Consider the following 18,502-nt stretch of genomic DNA (forward strand, 5'->3'; position numbering starts at 1 on the left):
CAGAGCAGGACAAGTTCCCTCAGGCCTCTGGAGCCTAAACACATTCTTTTTGTTGACAGAGATCTCACTTATCAGCTCCCTGTGTGTGACTCAAAATCTGGGTTCTTCATTTTGCCATTTAACCTTAGTAATAGTTAGAACAGCTTCTGGGAGCCCATCTTCTTCCCTCTGTCAGTCACACGATGTTGGGGATCCCACCAACAAAACAATCAGTGGAGGTGTCCAGCACAGGCCCCAGTCCCACCTCTTGGAAAAGCATTTCAGTATAAAACTTCCTAGGGGCACTGGGTGGCTCAGTCAACTGAGCATCTGACTTCGACTTCGGCACGATCTCCCGGTTTGTGAGTTCGAGCCCCACATTGGGCTCACTGAAGTCAGCCTGTCAGCATAGAGCCTGCTTCCCATCCTCTGTCCCCCTCTTCCTGCCTCTCCCCAACTTGTGCTCTTCCAAAAGTGAATAAGTATTTTAAAAATAAATAAAATAAGATAATAAATAAATAACTTACTTCCCGGGGAAAAGGATGATTCACCTTCAAAGGTGGCTTTTCCTTGATTTATGTATTTAACTTACTGCACACAGAGGGGTCAGAACTGAACCTGGAACAGAAGACTCCACTCCCCCCCACTAGGGACTGTGGGGTGTGCAAAGAACATCACAACTTCCTGTCTTACAGCCCTTGCTTCATATCTTCGTGTCTTCATATGCTTCAGGTGAAGGTGGTAGGAAGGGTCACAAACAGAGGGTTAAACAGAGAAATACACCCTCATTAAGCCTGCAGTTGAAATCAGGGCGGATGTTGAAATTTGCTTTCATGGAAAACTGATGTTCAAGGGTCACAAAAGCAGATGCTTCTGGCGGTCAAGGAGCTAGCCATCGGTAGTAAACCAGAGTCCCTATCTGCCCTGTGGGGATGGAACGCAGTTACTCAGCCCCAGCAGCTGCCACAGGTCACTGAGACCAGACTTTTCAGAGAAAGGTTGCAAGTCCAGACTCTTTTGTGAAATCTCTGGATTTCTATGTGTTGGGAACTAATAACCATCAACCAGACCAAGCAAAATGCGCAGGGGAGCAACCTCAAGATGGATGCAATTCACAATTTCAGTTTCACTTCCTCTAAAGTGATTTCACTGTGTTCTGTTTCATGAAAGATTCTGTCTCTGTGTGAGTTTTTGCCATCTCTGGGAGGGAAAACAAAGATTTGACTCTAAGGAGTCACTGCTGGCTCGGCCCCCTCCCTGGGGCTGGTCTGCATACTTTATATGCTTCTCCAAAGGGTAATTTGACTGTGCTCTCTGCCAAAGGGCAGGTGCTCCTGAAAGAGCTGAGGTCACACTGCCACCCTGGGCACAGCCACTGATTAAACAGAAGTATGCATTCTTCTCTGCATCTCTAGCTGATGAATCGTACGAGACTGACATGACATTGGATCTGTCCCTTTAAAAATCCAGCACGCTGCTGGGCAAACTCCTCCTCCAGGGAGGTTCCTTTAAATAAGCGCCAGTTGGCCAGGCCACCGGTTTACACTCGGAGCATTACCTGCCATTGAGGATTCCTCCCCTGGAGGTGGCCGCCTGTCAGCATGGCTGAAGAGTTTGTGAACTGCAAAATCCAGCCCGGGAAGGTGGTTGTGTTCATCAAGCCCTCCTGTCCCTACTGCAAGAGGACCCAAGAGCTCCTCAGCCAATTGCCCTTCAAACAAGGGGTTTTGGAATTTGTCGATATCACAGCCACCAGTGACACTAGCAAGATTCAAGATTATTTGCAACAGCTCACTGGAGCCAGAACAGTGAGTTCTCAAAGGCTGGGCGAAAGCTCTCAGATTCCTTTATCTTGTGGGGGCTGTGCACAGGATATGCCTGCCTGTGCCTTTCTCTAGGACACCGCTAGGGCTCCGTCACTCAGTCGTCACTCAAGGCTCGGGAGGGTTCTGCGGGGTGGGGGAGGGCGCCAGAGAGAAGACACTGCTCCAGGGACCAGGCAGCTGGACTGCAGCCAAAGGTCCTCGCAGACCCTGTGCTGTGCGTCTGGGAGCGCGGGTCCAGCAGCTGTCTGGGGAGTTGTTGAGCCATCCCGGGTCTTTGTTTCAAGCACTGCCGGGGAAATGACAGTTTTCAGCTTGCAGGGCTGGGGCTAGAAGGTGGGGTGGAGGGGCCGAGTGTGATCCGTACGGTTCTTTTATGAACATGGGAATCGTGTGCGCTCTTTGTTCTGTGTTCACTTGGCCAAGTGGGATTTGCTGTCCTTCAATCTTTTCTCTAAGCTCTCTTTATTACCCAATTAGCTCATTCTTCCATATCTTCTCTAACTCCTCCCACTGGAAAAATCTAAAGGCTCATTATTTGTCCCTTCTTCTGAACTACAGAAGTTTCCAGGCCTGTCCTGGTAGGAAGTTCAGGGGCCAGAGTTTCAGGCTGGCTCTCACAATGGCTTGCTGTGTGACCCTGGGCAAGACCCCACCTCGATGATCCTCAAGGACCTCCCTGGCTGCAAGATCAGTCTAGCGCAAGGCACCTCCAAGTCCCCTTTGTTCTTAGACCGTGAGCCCCACTAAGAACTGCTGTTCTCTACCTCAAAAGGTTTCCTCTTCCTCAGCATCCATGGCTTCTGGTGGGATGGACAGCCAACCAGGTAGCTTCTACCAGTTGTGGTACTGGGTGTGGTAACTGCCTGTCCACCAGCTCACGCCAGCCCTTCTCGGGATGCACGTTCTCAGACACAGCATTTGCAGAAGCACGTACCCTAGTTCCATTCTAGTTTGACTCAGGATTTTCTCTGGGTTCTGAGTATAAAGCGTTAGAGGCTGTTTCTCCTTTCCTCTCCTGTCAGAAATCAGTATTTTGGTACAGAGGGAGGCTAAACCTGTTAGCCTATTGCTTTCAGGGTGTCAGTTGTGAGCTGAGAACTCTTGTCTCTGCAGCGGGAGGGCTCAGTGGTCAGAGACTCTTGCTGCTAGGCTGGACCGCCAGCTGTACAGGCTGCCTGGAGTCCGAAGAGAAAGCGGTGCCCAGGACCCCGCAGTGACGGGTGGATCCCTCTCAGCCAGTGGTTCCCAAATGTTGCTGCACATGAGAATCACATGAGGAGCTTTTTACAAAATCTAGATGCCCGAATCATTCCTCATACATGTTAAATCACATGTCAGAAGAAGCAGCCAGCAATAGTTTTAAATCCCCAGATGAAAGGATACAAACTCTCGGTCTTAAGACGGGTAAGTTCTGAGGATCTCGTGGACAGCATGCTGACTGCAGTTAAGAATACTGTACTGTGCTCTTGCAATCTGCTATGGGAGGAGATCTAAAGTGTTTTCACCACACGGATGCAAAAGTTAACTATGTGAGGTGATGGATGTGTTCATCAACTTGATTGTGGTAATCATTGCACAGTGTATATGTATATCAAAACATAATATTGGAGACCTTAAATATGTACACATTTATTTTTCAATCACACCTCAATAAGGCCGGGAGGGGAAAATGTTTGTGATCCTCAGGTAATTCCAAAGTCCAGCAAATCTTGGGAGCTACTTCTCAGCCTGGCATCCTCTATTCTTTAGCAGGAGAAACCTCTTCATTCAACACATTTTTTTTTTCCATTTCTTCATAGAGCAACACTTTTTCATGTGGTCTTAAGTCTATTTTTGAAGTTTTAAAAATACTTCTCACAGGTTCTTGAGTCCTGAATGCATTCCTCCAAGGTAAAGAACAGATCCTTTTAAGGCGTATGCTTCCTGTTCCCTAAGAGTGAAGGGTTTATATGCGAAGAGGCTGGAGACCTGGAAATAGTTGCTATCTTACTTACCCTGTAATGACCTGTAGTGACTGCCCACAGTAAGAGCCGAGCAGGACTTGACTGATGACAGAAACCTAGGTCTTCAATCAGGCCCTGTACCTGAAAAAATTGTTTTGGTCTTACTCTGGCCAAAGCTCCTAGATCGGCATCTTGGCTTATTCTTTCTCTAATGCCCTTCTTTACTTTAAGTAGATCCAAGTTCATGAAGTTGATCATTTTCCTTCTCTCTGAAGAACTTCCTTGAACATTTCTTGCAAGGCAGATCTATTGGCAACGCATTTCCTCAATTTTTGCTTGTGTGACCAAGTATCTCTCCGTCACTTTTGAAGGAGAGTTTTGTTGGGTACGGCAATTTTGAAACCACCAACTACATACTAGACACTCTACTGGACATTGGAAAACTGTTGTGAACAGAACAAACAAAAACTGTTGCCTTTGTGGAACTGACATTCTAGTATACGTGAGAAGTAAAACAGTATGGCAGAGGGTGGTCAGTGATAAGTGCTATGGGGAAAAACTAGGTAAGAAAGGGAGATAGACAGTAGGCAGCGAGGGACAGCTTTCAATGGAGTATCAGGGCCTCACTGATGTTAGTAGATCTCAAAAGGAGGTGAGAGAGCAAGGCATGCAGAAATTCAGCAGTAGAGTATTCCAGGCAGTGGGAACAGCACATGCAGAGGTCCTGTGGTGGCTGCATGCCTGGCAAGCAGGTCTGTGTGTCTGGAGCAGTGTTGAGTTAGCAGGAAAATAGGAGGAGATGAGGTTGGAGAGGTAATGGGCGACAGGCTGGGAAGGCCTTTTCAAGCTATCATAAGGACTGTGGCTTTTAAAGTGCAATGAGATTCCACTGAAGAGTTGTCAGCAGAAGAATAACCTAATGTTCGTTTTGAAAGGGTCACTGGTGGCTGGGGGGGAAAAGTGACTGTAGGAAGGCCACCTGAAGGCTGAAGCTGGGAGACATCTGGAGGCTAGAGCAGTTCCTCAGATGAGAAGAAATAATGGTGGCTTGTCCCAGGGACTTAACCAAGGAGGTGGTGATGAGTTTCGGCAGTTGCCGAGCTGGGTCTGAGCAGCCTGGAGCACAGAGGAGGAGCCGAGCTGGGGCTGGGGCCCCTAGAAAGGTGTGCCAGGAGAGTACAGGCCCCAGTAACAGCAAGCTTGCTTTCATGGTGGCAGTTTACTTTCTGCTTCTTGATGGTAAGAGACTCTCAGGTTCCTGGAAGAGGCGGCTGGGGCCAGGAGGGGTGCGCACAGAGCACGTGTTTCTCCTTCCTCAACTGAATCAACAGACTGTGGTTCTGTCACCACTGTCCCCCACGCTGTCACATGCAGCCTGCAGTCAGCTCTGCGTGTGGGTTCCAGTCAGTCACTGCCGTGCCTCAGGTGGTTTTGCTCTTGCCTAGAGGGTGGGTGTAAGGGCAGAGGGGCCTCTCAGCTCTCGGGCAAACCCCCATCTTTGCCAGATGGTGTGCAAAAACTCCACCCTGGAGACAGCCCGATCATATTTCAGAACCTGTCTCAGGTGGCTGGGGGCTGTTGCTGAGCTTTGGGTTTTCAAAGCCTCGCTTACTGGGGAGGAATAAACTGCTCAGTGTCTACCAGTCATTTGCAAATATGATTCCTGAAGCAGAGGAGTCCACATTACCTGGGAACTTGTCAGAAATGCAAATTCTTGCGCCCTACCCTAGACCTTCTGTATGAGAAATTTGGGCAGGTGGGGGAAAGGTAGTAGAAACCTATGTTTTAACCAACCCTTCATCAGTTATGATGCCTTCGATGACTCATATGTGTCAGAGGGATACCAAAACAGGTGAGCTACAGCATTTAAACATCTTATGATAGGCCAGGAATGAAGGGAGAGTCAGATATCACCACCCCTTCACCAGCTGAAGACAGAGCACACAACAGAGAGAAATGACTCTAATATACTGTGAATCTGAACATCAGGGACAGAGATCTAATGCAAATACTTGTCTGGTTGTATTTAGAAAAAACTCCTTCCTGGTTGTCCTGGCTCAGTCTGCATAAGGGCTCAGGTGTGGCGCCAACTTCAGAGAAACCAGCATTCAATCAGGGTGGTCTCCCTGCAGCCAGCCGAAATTCTTTTCCTGAAATGTGTTTATGTGGAGTGAAATTTTTAGGTCATGGGGACAAGCTAGACAAACCTGTGCACAGCATTCTCCAGCTGACAGACTTGTTGGCTTGAAAATAATTGTTTAGTGAATAATTTCATGCTTCTAACCAAGTTCTAACCGGAAAGAATATACATGAGGAGGTTGTAAAGTGATTTTAAAAGCTTTGGGTCATGGGAAATGTTAGAGGAAGGATAAGATGCCATTCTTTCTAACCTAATGATGAAGGGCCTTACCTATCTTGGCTCGTTTGCTTTCTTTAGGTACCTCGGGTCTTTATTGGTAAAGACTGTATAGGTGGATGCACTGACCTAATGGATATGCATCAGAGTGGGGAGCTGCTGAAGCGGCTAAAACAGATTGGAGCTCTACAGTAATTACAGGTGAGTGAAGGGCAGCACGCCCGGCCAGGAACAGTGAGAGATGGTGTAATTCTGCTGTGGGTTTTTTTTTTAAGTTTATTTATTTATTTTGAGAGAGAGAGAACACCTGTGCATAAGTGGGGAAGAGGCGAAGAGAAGGAAAGACAGAATCCCAAGCAGGCTCTGCACCCTCAGCGCAGATCCCGCCATGCAGCTCAAAGGGACTCAGACCCACAAACCTGGAGATCATGAGCAGAGCCAAGATCTAGAGTCCAATGCTTAACTGACTGAGCTACCCAGGTGCCCCTGCTATGTTTTATTATAATTCAGAAAGACACTTTGGCTAGAGAAAGAGTGATGTGGGGTGATCTCGACAACTGTGATGTCAGGGCACCTGGGTGGCTCCGTCGGTTGAGTATCTGACTTCGGCTCAGGTCATGATCTCACAGTTCCTGGGTTCGAGTCCTATGTCGGGCTCTGTGCTGACAGCTCAGAGCCTGGAGACTGCTTCGGATTCTGTGTCTCCCTTTCTCTCTCTGCCCCTTCCCTGTTTACACTGTCTGTCTCTCTCTCAGAAATAAATAAACATTAAAAAAAATTAATTAAAAAAAAGAACTGTGATGTCATTTATGAGCTTCCCATTTTACAAAGAGATTGTGTCAGTGGGAGGAAATGCTTTCACTCGCTCTTCATTTAACAAATACTTATTGAGCACTTACTACATGCCAGACACTGTACTAGGCCCTGGGAATATGGTGACAAACAAAAAGATAACACGGAACTTACATTCTAGAGAGGTAGACCAACCAAAAACAAGTAAATAATTCCTGAAACAAATTACTAGAATAATGTGATAGAATGAGGCAGGGGTTAGGGAGCCAATTTAGCTAATAAGCTAAGGGAAGGCCTTTCTCAGCTGGTGGAGCTGAGACCTGGTTGACCAGAAGGGGACAGCCATGTAAAGATCAAGCCAAAAAGGTTTTCAGGCAGAGGAAAGAGCAAGTGCAAAGGCCCCTGGGTGACAAGTATGGAATATTCAAGGAGCAGAAAGCAAGCAAGAACAGACTGAGTGAAGTGCATGAGAATGAGTAGCAGCAAGAAATGTGGGTGGGGGCAGGGTGCACAGGCCCCGGTAAGTAATTTGATTATTTTACATGCAATGTGAAAGCAAGGTTGTTTTGCATTGCGTATGTTCGCACTGAAAATCAATTCAATTTAATTGGCTTCCCAAACATCGAAACAAAGCTTTCTACAGCTGTCACCCAAAGGAAATCATTGGCTGAATGGAAAGCCAGAGGGTGATGACCTCCTGAAAAAGGAACCTGGGTACTTGTGGGGTCTGACAAGCTCCTCTTTCCGCCAGCTCTTGTTACTGTTAGCTAGCTGTTAGGTAGGCCACACAGAGAGACTCGGTGGTTTTGATCAGTCAAAGGAGACTTTGACTAATGTATAGTTCTTAGACCAAATATTCTTTGAGGGGTGTTTAATAAAAACTTACATTTGAGCAATGCACATATGTAATTTGTGGTGGTTACTCAAAATAGAAACAGAAGTTTTATAAAAAAAGTCTGAAAAAGTGTAATTGAATACCTTGAAATAAAGTGGCCAATATCAGAAAGCTCCTAATCACAATTCTACTGCATCACCACAGCCAATGAACACTACGTCTGTTTGTGTTAGCCTTCTGGCCTCACCCCGTGTACCAAAGCACTTAAAAGCCAATTAACTGTGGTGCCAAATGTTTCTTATTCCGGAACACTTTTTAGCAATGTAGGCTTAGATTAAAAATAGAAGAAAACTAATGACTTACCTGGAGAGATATGAAAGACCACTGCCCCCACTACGTCTGTGTTGGGGTGGGGATTCGAGTACCTTTTATTCACAAGGTCTCTTTATTTGCATTGTCCTTCAGCATTATATGATCTCAGCATTTTGCTGCCAACTGTATCTCAAGGCTGTAACAGATGTGCTTAAATAGCAAGAGTAATTGTTCTGGTAATGAAAGAAAAATGAAGGGAATTTACCTTTCCAAGAAAATCCACTTCTTTGTATTTTGTTTTCCCGGCAGGGCAGATGCCAGGATAATACCCCCTTGAGAGCTGGATGGCATTTCAAAGGAGGACCACACTTCCTGGCAGATGGATCTGGGGCTAACGGCCACAGCAACTGTTTACTTAAAATTCTGAAATGTGTTCACCCAAAAAAAGGGGGGGGGTGGATTTTTTGGCAAAAACAGCTTTTCCTTCTTTTGACTCAGTATTAAAAGTGGACCAACTTGCCCCAAACCACAGGTTGGAGAAGGTTGATCGACATTTTGGGTTTCTTCTCCATTGGCACTTTGGGTTCCAAAAGACCATGACAAGTTATAGCTTAGGATTGACTCAGTGACCCAAAAGACGTTCTTTCTCTTGGGCACATGTCTCTTATGTTCTCCATATGCTAGGACCCCTCTACCTCTAAGCCAGTGTTTCTCAACCAAGATTACTCCAATCCTCTTTAGGATTAATCTATAATTGGTTTCCTGCTATTGCCTGAAAGTTACTTGGTTGAGTTTAGCTTGATAGAATTTGCATTACAAAAACAATAGGTATTTTGAATGTGCTTTTTCAAGTTATATGTGTCTCCCAGTCATTATCCCCAACCCACCCCATCCTATCTTGGGAATCACTGCTCTGAATCCGTGTTCTAACCTTGACAACTCACAGATCTCATAGGACATGTTCAACAATTCTGTTGAACCAGTACAGAGACTCTGTACTGGGTCTTAAGGACCCAACTTGGGAAACACCACATGAAACGTTAAGCACTGTTGGTCTTCACTTGGTGCCACAGGGATCAGAGGTATCAGTGTAGCTGCTGCAATCACGGGGCTCCTCTGTTATGGAAGATGGTCATCCAGGCAATCCAGAAGAAGAGTGTATTGTTTAGATTATGAACAGAAGTGAAATGCAACATTTAAAATGTTACCACAGGAAATTTACAAACCCCTTCCCCAAAAGTATGTCTGTAAAAGGGGCCAAATTTGAGAAACATGGTCCTAAATGATTGTCTCTCCCTCCTTTGTCCTTCACTCTGAAAACTTAAGAGTTCTTCACTGTGAAGTTTGATCTAGAACTGCAATATTAAGTTAATTTCCTTCTGTGGTCTCTAGTGGGAATGGTTAATTTCTTTTCTAATATCCAGAGATGACAATGATTTTTGCCTAATTCTTTTCTATGTTCCCAGTATCTTAAGGAATGGTATTGTGAAATACACCAAATTAAAACTTTATTCATGTTTGTTCTCAATCATTATAAATAAAGGCACATGCTCTTATCCTTCACTAAGTACAAATGGTTGATGTGATTTTTAGATTTCATATTGAAATGACAAATAGTTTGAATATGTCAACACTAACCTATTGAATAATGTTTAGAATTCAAAAACAGTCTTTTTCATTTCACATTCTATTTTTCCATTTCTTACCTAATACCCTTCAACCAGATTGCTGTCCATGATTGTGCAAGTTACACACTGCACAACACTGTGCCCTCCAGAGGTTGTGCGGTATTCAACCTGCAGTCTGTGATCCACTCCAGACCATTTGCTCACACTTTCTTTCACACTTCATCCTAAGATGCCCTTTCTTCCCCTTTGATTTACTTTCAAACTTCTCCTTCAAGGCCTGATTAACAGACCATCTCCCTTGTACATACCCTCTCTTCTCACTGCCTTTTGACTATAAAAAACTATTGCTCTCTCTTCTGTATCCCAAAGCACTCTGCATATAGGTACTTCAAAATTCTCACTGGGTTGAATTGAAGTTAATCCTCTGTACTGGTCTTGCCACATTCAGAAATACTCAAAAGGAGGAGTCCCAACTTAAATATCTTTGTCCAGACTCTAGCACAGAAGATCTATTTTATCAAAGCAATACATGCATGAGGTTTAAAATCTCAAACAATACTGAAACACTTAGGTGGCTCAGTCGGTTAAGTATCCAACTCTCGATTTCAACTCAGGTCATGATCTCACGGTTCAGGGGATCAAGCCCCACATTGGGCTCTGCACTGAGAGTGAGGAGCCGGGTTGGGATTCTCTGTCTCTCTCTCTCTCTCAAAATAAATAAACTTAAAACAATGTCAATACCTAAAGTACTCCTGACTCCACCCATCACAAAAACCCCTGTCTGACCACATATTTATCTGTTTCATTTAAGCCTATCTAGAAATACTGTAAGACATATTAGACATATATAAGAGTGTATAGAATGCATAGCTCTATTTAAATTACAGCCATGTATCTGCCTCCTAGGTAAAGAAATAAAGCACCTATATAACAGAGTACTTCTAAGGTACTGATAAAGCACCAGAGAGGCCCATGTGCCCCTTCCTAACATATCCCCTTCCTCTCTCCACAGAGGTAATCACTAGCTCACTCTTGTTGTAATCATTCTGATATTTCCCTGTGGTTTTACTCCCTAAATATCCCTAAGCGACACATTTTAGTTTTGAAAAGCAGTAACAAACACCAACCCAGCTGAGTAAGGCAAGGACAACATTATCATAATCAGATGAATGGCCCCAGGAGAGGATAAGCTGAATAGAGGCTCTGGGTCCTAGACTGGCTTCAGCTTCCCTAGGAGTTTACCAAAGGGGCAGCCCCTGAACACTGGGCACCCCATGGTTGGGAAAGCTAGTGTGTGCACAAATACTGGGCATCCTCTAGAAACAGAGTCAATGGAAGGGGGCTGCTCTGCCTTCTCTCCTTCCATGGCCCAACTCCATTTGTCAGGAGCAGGTCAAAGCACACCACTTCTATGTGAGTGTGGCACGCCTGTGCCCTCTCCTAGCCAAGTGTGTGGTCTGAAGAAATGTCATCAGCACAAGGCAAGCTAAGTACAGTTAAGGATCTGCTTCAAGCTCATTTGGGTACTCTGTGCTCAAGTTAGGGGAAAAAAAAGGATACAAACTGGAGAACCACCAAATGGATAATTACACTGCTCTGGTCTGGGCTGGTTGCCCTCTATGTCTGGGCACACCTGTCTTCCCTGTGAAGGAAGGATCTCCTTTGCTGTCATTCTGGGTACTCTGTTTCTCTCCTGGGATGGATCTCCTATTTCCCACTCTCCGTACATATTTGTTACAGCTAAACTGCTTTAACAACGATGTAGTATTATTATAGATAGAAGCTTGTTTCTCTCTCTCATGACACTCAAGAGACAGGCAGGTGGCTTTACTCCACAAAGTCACAATCAGCTAAGGGTTGAATGCACCATTTCTGCTCGCATCCCATTGGCCAGAATTGATCTATGGTCCCTGTTAGCTGCAAGGGAGGCCAAACAATGGTGTCCCCAGTGGGAACCCCTTGCTCCGCTATAATTCAGAGGTGTCTACACCAAAAGAAAGAAGGGGAGAATGGTTATAAAAAGCAAGTTATCAGATTGTGACTTTCTCTTTTTTCAGTCTTTTTTATTTGGGAAGGCCGAATATCCTCCATGGTTTTTAAGAAAGAGAACGGGAAGTAAAGTTGTAAAATCTTGCTTGGCTAAAAATGCTTTTATCCTACGCTTATATTTGATTGATAGTTCATCTGGCTATAGCTGCTAGTTGCAAATCATTTTCCTCCAAAAGTTTGAAGACACTGATCATTGTCTATTGTTTTCAGTGCTGCTGTTAAGAAGTCTGTTAGGAATCATTTTGATTCCTAAACCTTTATAGATGACCTGCTTGGTTTTCTTACTTGTTTTGTACTGTGGAAGCTTATAGAATCTTCCCTTTAAGACCTGTGCTCTGAAATATTATGGTGATATGCTTTGTAAGGGTCTATTTATCTTCATTCATTTTGGGGGCTCCTTGAAGGTTTGAAGGGTCCATCCACAGTTTTATTGGATTATTTCATTGATACTTTCCTCCCCTCCATTTTCTCTGTATACTCTTTCTGGAACTCCTAGCAGTCAAACATTGGCTTTCCTGGACTTGTCCTTTAATTTTTGTTATATTTTCTCTTATTCTTTCCCTGAGGGATTTACTCATCTTCATCTTACTTTTCTATTGAGTTTTTAATTTCTAATATTATGTTTTTAATTGCCAACAGCTCTTCAGTATTGTCTGAATGTTTCTTTTTTGTAGAAATGTTTTTGTTTCATGAATGCAATATCTTCTCTCTCTGAGGTTATTGTGTTTTTTTTAAACTTTTACTAAACTTTTTCCAACTATGATTTTTTCTTATTTCCCAGAGTTCTTTCTTGTTCTTAGTTGTTTTCATTTTTTTTTCCTCTTGTTCTTGTTTATGAATGCAAATGTTTTTTTAATCTCTCAAAGATACTAATTATAGTTGTGACTTATTTATTTACTTATTGACAGAGAGTGTGAGCCAGGGAGGAGCAGAAGAAGAGAGAGAGAGAGAGAGAGAGAGAGAGAGAATCCCAAGCAGGCTCCATACCCAGAATGGAGCCCGATGTGGGGCTCCATCTTACAACCATGAAATCATGACCTGAGCTGAAATCGAGTTAGACTCTTAATCAACTGAGCCACCCAGGTGCCCCCAGTTAGGGTTTTTTTAAAAAGCTCTCTCCTGATTCTTACATTTTCTCTTTTCCCTCTGAGTCTCTATTTTCCAACGTTTATTTATTTTTGGAACAGAGAGAGACAGAGCATGAACGGGGGAGGGGCAGAGAGAGAGGGAGACACAGAATCGGAAACAGGCTCCAGGCTCTGAGCCATCAGCCCAGAGCCTGACGCGGGGCTCGAACTCACAGACCGCGAGATCGTGACCTGGCCGAAGTCCGACGCTTAACCGACTGCGCCACCCAGGCGCCCCGAGTCCCTATTTTCCATTTCTGCTTTACATGTGAAGGCCATTCAATGTTCTGCTCTGAACAGGTGACATCTGGCCATCTGTGCATATTTAAGAATGAGGCACCAAAACCTGGTTAGACGATTTGTGTGCACAGATTGGGCTCATCAACTGGTGGCCTTCACCACAGTCTTAGTTCAAATGCTACCTTCTCAACAAGGCCTCCCACAACACCTGACTTAAAATTTCACGTGGCATTCCCTATCCCTCTTCCTTGTTTTGTTTTTCTTTACAGCATTCATCCCCTAATACAGTGCATAATTTATTTTGTTTACAGTCTGTCTTCACTAAAATATAAGCCCCTTGAGACCAGGATATTGTGTCTGTTGATTTACTGCTCTATCTACAGCATCGAGAAAACTGGCTGCACGTAGTGGGCATTTTGATAAATATCTCTCAGATGTTAGGATGAATACATCAATGAATAAATGACTCAATCAATGAATGAACGATCATGTGCAGATCCCTCAATGGTTAGTTCCTGGGTGTTTTTCTTTTAAGCTGTTCGGTTTCCCCAGTGTCAAAGCTGGGGCATTGGGTCTTGCTGCCAGGTGCTGGCTGCCGAGCAGGGGAAAGGGATTTGGCAGCTTCTGGGCCAGGGTGCAGTCTCTCATGTCCTTTCCTGGTTTCTGTCAGCTCCTGGCTGAATAATTCTCTGTGATACTTAGGGAGAAAAAGGAGTAGCATCCAAAGGACACCAAGACATTGGCACAAGGGGTTTGCAAAGAAGGCAACAAGAATAACCAGGCCAAAAAAAAAAAAAAAAAAAAAAAAAATCGTAGCCAAAGCTCTACTCCTTCTGTTTACTTTAAAAAGAAAGCGATTCAATCTTCTGCGGGTGTCTCATTTTCATAACGGCCTGCAGTCTGCTGCTTCCAGCCTGGGCCCTGGAGTGGGACACCTAACAGCCATTCCTCCAAATTCCAGGGCTGTCCAAAGATGGTCCTTATGGGGAGACAACTCGCAGGGTGACAGTGTGGTCTGTATGGCTCAGACCACACTATTTATATCCCCAGTGACTATTTTTAGGCCATTTTCTTAATATTTGGTTGTAAGAGAAAGCCACACGCCCTAATGCACTGTACCATAGCAATTGTTAGTAGGTCCTGGGATGTATGTTACAGAACCTGGCTCCTGAAATGTTTTAAGTAAAATTTCTTTCTTTTCTTAATAGCCTTTTCTTATTAAATACATTAAACATTTGAAAGAGTAGAATTTAATCTTGCCAATTAATGGGAGAGAATTCTAGCCTGGTCGCTTTAAACACAGGTGATATTTAAATTCAGGTCTATATTTATACACAGATTTCTATTTTCTGTCCCCAGGGGACTTTTCTGGTGAGCTGTGCAGAGCTGAGGGGGGAGAGGAGAAGAAGGGGTGTTAGGAGAGCCAATGAAAGTGCAGAGCTTCGTGTCACCCTCTGGGGTTGCCCCTAGTGCACCTGGGGTTTGATTCTTTATGGCTCTTCCTGCCCAGTCAAGGCCCCCTCCCTGCTAGCAGGGCTGAAGTAGCCTCCGGGTGCCTGCAGCTGAGCTCACTCAGGGAGAGAGAACTGCCTTCTCGATTTTCTCTTGTGAGAGAACTGCCTTCTCGATTTTCTCTTGTGTGCCTCATAAGACTTCAACTACTTTATACATAAAATTACAAGTTGTTTTTAAGGTGGGGTATGAAGGTATTTATTTTTGAGAGAGAGGGAGAGAGCACACAGGCAGGTGAGGGGCAGAGAGACAGGGAGGTACAGAATCTGAATCTGAAGCAGGCTCCAGGCTCTGAGCTATCAGGACAGAGCCCAACGTAGGGCTTGAACCTGTGAGCTGTGAGATCATGACCAGAGCTGAAGTCGGATGCTTAAGCAACTGAGCCATCCAGGCGCACCCCCCCACCCCGCCCCTTATTCTTTGTTAAAAAAAAAAAAATTAATGTTTATTTTATTTTATTTTTTTAATTTATTTTTGGGACAGAGAGAGACAGAGCATGAACGGGGGAGGGGCAGAGAGAGAGGGAGACACAGAATCGGAAACAGGCTCCAGGCTCTGAGCCATCAGCCCAGAGCCTGACGCGGGGCTCGAACTCACGGACCGCGAGATCGTGACCTGGCCGAAGTCCGACGCTTAACTGACTGCGCCCCCCAGGCGCCCCTAATGTTTATTTTTGAGAGAGAGAGAGCGCAAGCAGAGGAGGGGCAGAGAGAGAGGAAGATCGAAAATCCAAAACAGGCTCCAGGCTCTTTGCTGTCAGCACAGACAGCCCCAACATGGGGCTCGAACCCACAGAGGTGAGATGATGACCCGAGCCAAGCCAGATGTCCAACTGACTTAGCCACCCAGGCACTCTATTTGTCTTTTGCTATTATTCTTCCAAGTCATCCTAAGGATTGGGTATGAATGTTCTTTAAGACAATCTGCCCTGCCTTCTAACCAGAGGTGTCAGACACAGACCAGAGGATCCACTCTGGGAAGGAAAAACCAACAACTCCTGGGAAGACCAAATCAGAGACTTTGGCTGGAAGCTGTGGCCACAAGGCCTGTCCCCTAGCATCTAGAATGCAATCCCCCCTCTGTGGCAAGAGTGTGCACACAGGGTTGACTCTGATTGCCTTTAACCAGTCACCTGAGTGGAAGATGTCACTCACAAACACAGTCATTGGATGACCAGAGAGTGCAGAGTGTGAGGGAAGAAAAGGATGGATTACAGGCTGCCCTCTCAAAAGAGAAGAATGTGAGTAGCCTGAGACAGAAAAAATGTAAGCTAACCTGAAAGTTGCCGTAGTTCTTTTCCCAACCCAGAAAGCCTGAGACAGGCAGCACCAGAGAAGGGATAAATGTGGCTCTGGGCCATTTTTGATGACAACTTATCCCACTCAAGTATGTCCCAATAGACTGTCCTTAATATAACAAGGAAAACTCCCCTTGTCCAAGTGAGGGTTGGAGCAATGAACACAAAGTGCCCCTTCACGCACACCTGAGCTGGCATGAAAAGAGAAATATCCCTTTGTGAGAATCTGGGGAGTGAGGGCTATGTGCTCCCCATAATGAGATGATCTTTAGTGTGAGGCCTCTTCTCTCCACTGATTATTCTTTGGCTTGTGGAGAGTGGACCCTGTGACCTACAGAAACCTGGTATGGTCTCAGGGCTGTTGACAGGGTCAGAACATCCACAGATGTTCCCATTTTCCACAGGTATATACAAAGACGTACCTTTCTATGTATCTTTTACTACATCTATTTTTTTCTAGTATTTCAAAAAAGGTGAACAATTGGTCTACCTAGTTAGAAGTTTTTCTTGGTTTATTTTCTTGTATGGCAACAGCAGCAGGGAATAAAAGATAAATTCATTTAAAGGATCACTGCATGTACATAGAATTATCTCTTCAAAATAGTTAATTTACTTAAAAAGAAAAAAAGCATCTCAGCAGTTATAGTAGCTTTTGACCATTACTGTTTTCTCAGTGGCTAAAGCATAACCACTATATGTGGAGAGGCTGTGGTCTGTCCCATCTTTTAATATCGAAAAAATGGGGAGGGGAGTATCCAGAAGTTTGGAAATATCAGAAGCTATTGTCCTATACCAAAGAGATGGCTAACACCTGGTTCTCAACCTTCCTATTTGCACAGATCAGAATCTAGAAAACAGCCACAGACTAAAGGTAGTAGCAAATAATGGTTAACTCCTATCAAAGTCAGTGTATAATGAATTTTATCCCATGTTTCCCAGGCATTTTTAAAAGGTTATAGAATCTACCCATTGGCTGGAATAGGAGAATATAAAAGTCTGCATGCTCTGATGAAAGCAGCTTAGATAGACTCAGCTGCTATCACCGGAGGCCAAGCTCATTCTATGTTTTGAACATGTTTTCACTCATGTGATCCTCCCAGTGGCCCTATAAGCCAACTATTATTGATGAGAGAGCGTGGGGCAAGCTGAGGGCAAAGTACAGGCTAACAGCACCCCCAACCCCAAGGTGTAATATGTGATGTTCCTCGGACACTCCTGGCTACCCAAGAACATAGGAAAGAGCTTTAAGTGCTTGCCATGGTGATGCAAGAAACAAAAGCAAATTAAAAATTAAATTCCCTTACTGCGAACAGCCCACTGACAAGTCCTTGAAACCAGCAGAGTGACCTCCCTCTAGGAGCTCGTTGTCTTGATAACATTTTGCTAGGGGCAAAAGAGCATCTTGGCTTCACATTATCCCAACCTTGAGCATACTGTAAGTCTACTTTAACATATAAAAATTCCACTGGAAACTTCCTTTATCTCAACTCCCCCAGGGTATATGCTGGCAATCACACTCCAAGCCTATGGCCCCTGATATACATCTGAAAGTCTCGTGACTGAGGTTTTACCAAACAGTAATAAATGGTGCTTCCCTAGCAACAGCTCACCCCCCTCAAGATCCTGGAAACCTCGTTTCCAAAATAGCTTAGAGACCTACTCTATCCCTGACCCCCTCCCAACCTGAGGGCACATAATCAGTTACCCATCATGACCCCAGTGCAGCTCTTTCTGGCCATGGGTCCTGTCCCCATGCTTTAATAAAATCACCTTTTTGGATGTAAAATATCTGCATGCTGAAAACTATAGAAAGCTTATGAAGGAAATTGAAGAAGATATAAAGAAATGGAAAAACATTCCATGCTCACGGATTGGAAGAATAAATATTGTTAAAATGTCAATACTACCCAAAGCTATCTACACATTCAATGCAATCCCAATCAAAATTGCACCAGCATTCTTCTCAAAGCTAGAACAAGCAATCCCAAAATTTGTATAGAACCACAAAAGACCCCGAATAGCCAAAGTAATTTTGAAGAAGAAGACCAAAGCGGGAGGCATCACAATCCCAGACTTTAGCCTCTACTACAAAGCTGCCATCATCAAGACAGCATGGTATTGGCACAAAAACAGACACATAGACCAATGGAATAGAATAGAGACTCCAGAGTTGGACTCACAAAAGTATGGCCAACTGATCTTTGACAAAGCAGGAAAGAATATCCAATAGAAGAAAGACAGTCTATTTAACAAATGGTGCTGGGAGAACTGGACAGCAACATGCAGAAGATTGAAACTAGACCACTTTCTCACACCATTCACAAAAATAAACTCAAAATGGATAAAGGACCTGAATGTGAGACAGGAAACCATCAAAACCCTTGAGGAGAAAGCAGGAAAAAACCTCTCTGACCTCAACCGCAGCAATTTCGTACTTGACACATCCCCAAAGGCAAGGGAATTAAAAGCAAAGATGAACTATTGGGACCTCATGAAGATAAAAAGCTTCTGTACTGCAAAGGAAACAATCAACAAAACTAAAAGGCAACCAACGGAATTGGAAAAGATATTTGCAAATGACATATTGGACAAAGGGCTAGTATCCA

The 18,502-nt window shown here is 44.4% G+C and overlaps 1 protein-coding gene across 1 annotated transcript; it reads left to right on the forward strand.

The window, feature by feature from the left end:
• Positions 1 to 1,487: 1,487 nt before the first annotated feature.
• GLRX (glutaredoxin) lies at positions 1,488 to 9,613 on the forward strand. The gene is made up of 3 exons (XM_040448174.1): positions 1,488 to 1,787; positions 6,186 to 6,305; positions 8,353 to 9,613. The coding sequence occupies exons 1-2, from the start codon at positions 1,581 to 1,583 to the stop codon at positions 6,297 to 6,299; spliced, it is 321 nt and encodes a 106-aa protein (XP_040304108.1). The 5' UTR covers positions 1,488 to 1,580; the 3' UTR covers positions 6,300 to 6,305; positions 8,353 to 9,613.
• Positions 9,614 to 18,502: the final 8,889 nt, after the last annotated feature.

Source organism: Herpailurus yagouaroundi, unplaced genomic scaffold (assembly GCF_014898765.1).
Source record: "Herpailurus yagouaroundi ecotype Mexico unplaced genomic scaffold, PumYag 29, whole genome shotgun sequence".
In the NCBI taxonomy this organism is placed as follows: Eukaryota; Metazoa; Chordata; class Mammalia; order Carnivora; family Felidae; genus Herpailurus; species Herpailurus yagouaroundi.

Excerpts from the sequence above, each read along its gene's own strand:
- GLRX (XM_040448174.1), top strand. The coding sequence starts at position 1,581 with ATGGCTGAAGAGTTTGTGAACTGCAAAATCCAGCCCGGGAAGGTGGTT. Across the intron at positions 1,788-6,185 it reads AGCTCACTGGAGCCAGAACA|GTACCTCGGGTCTTTATTGG; the intron begins GTGAGTTCTCAA and ends TGCTTTCTTTAG.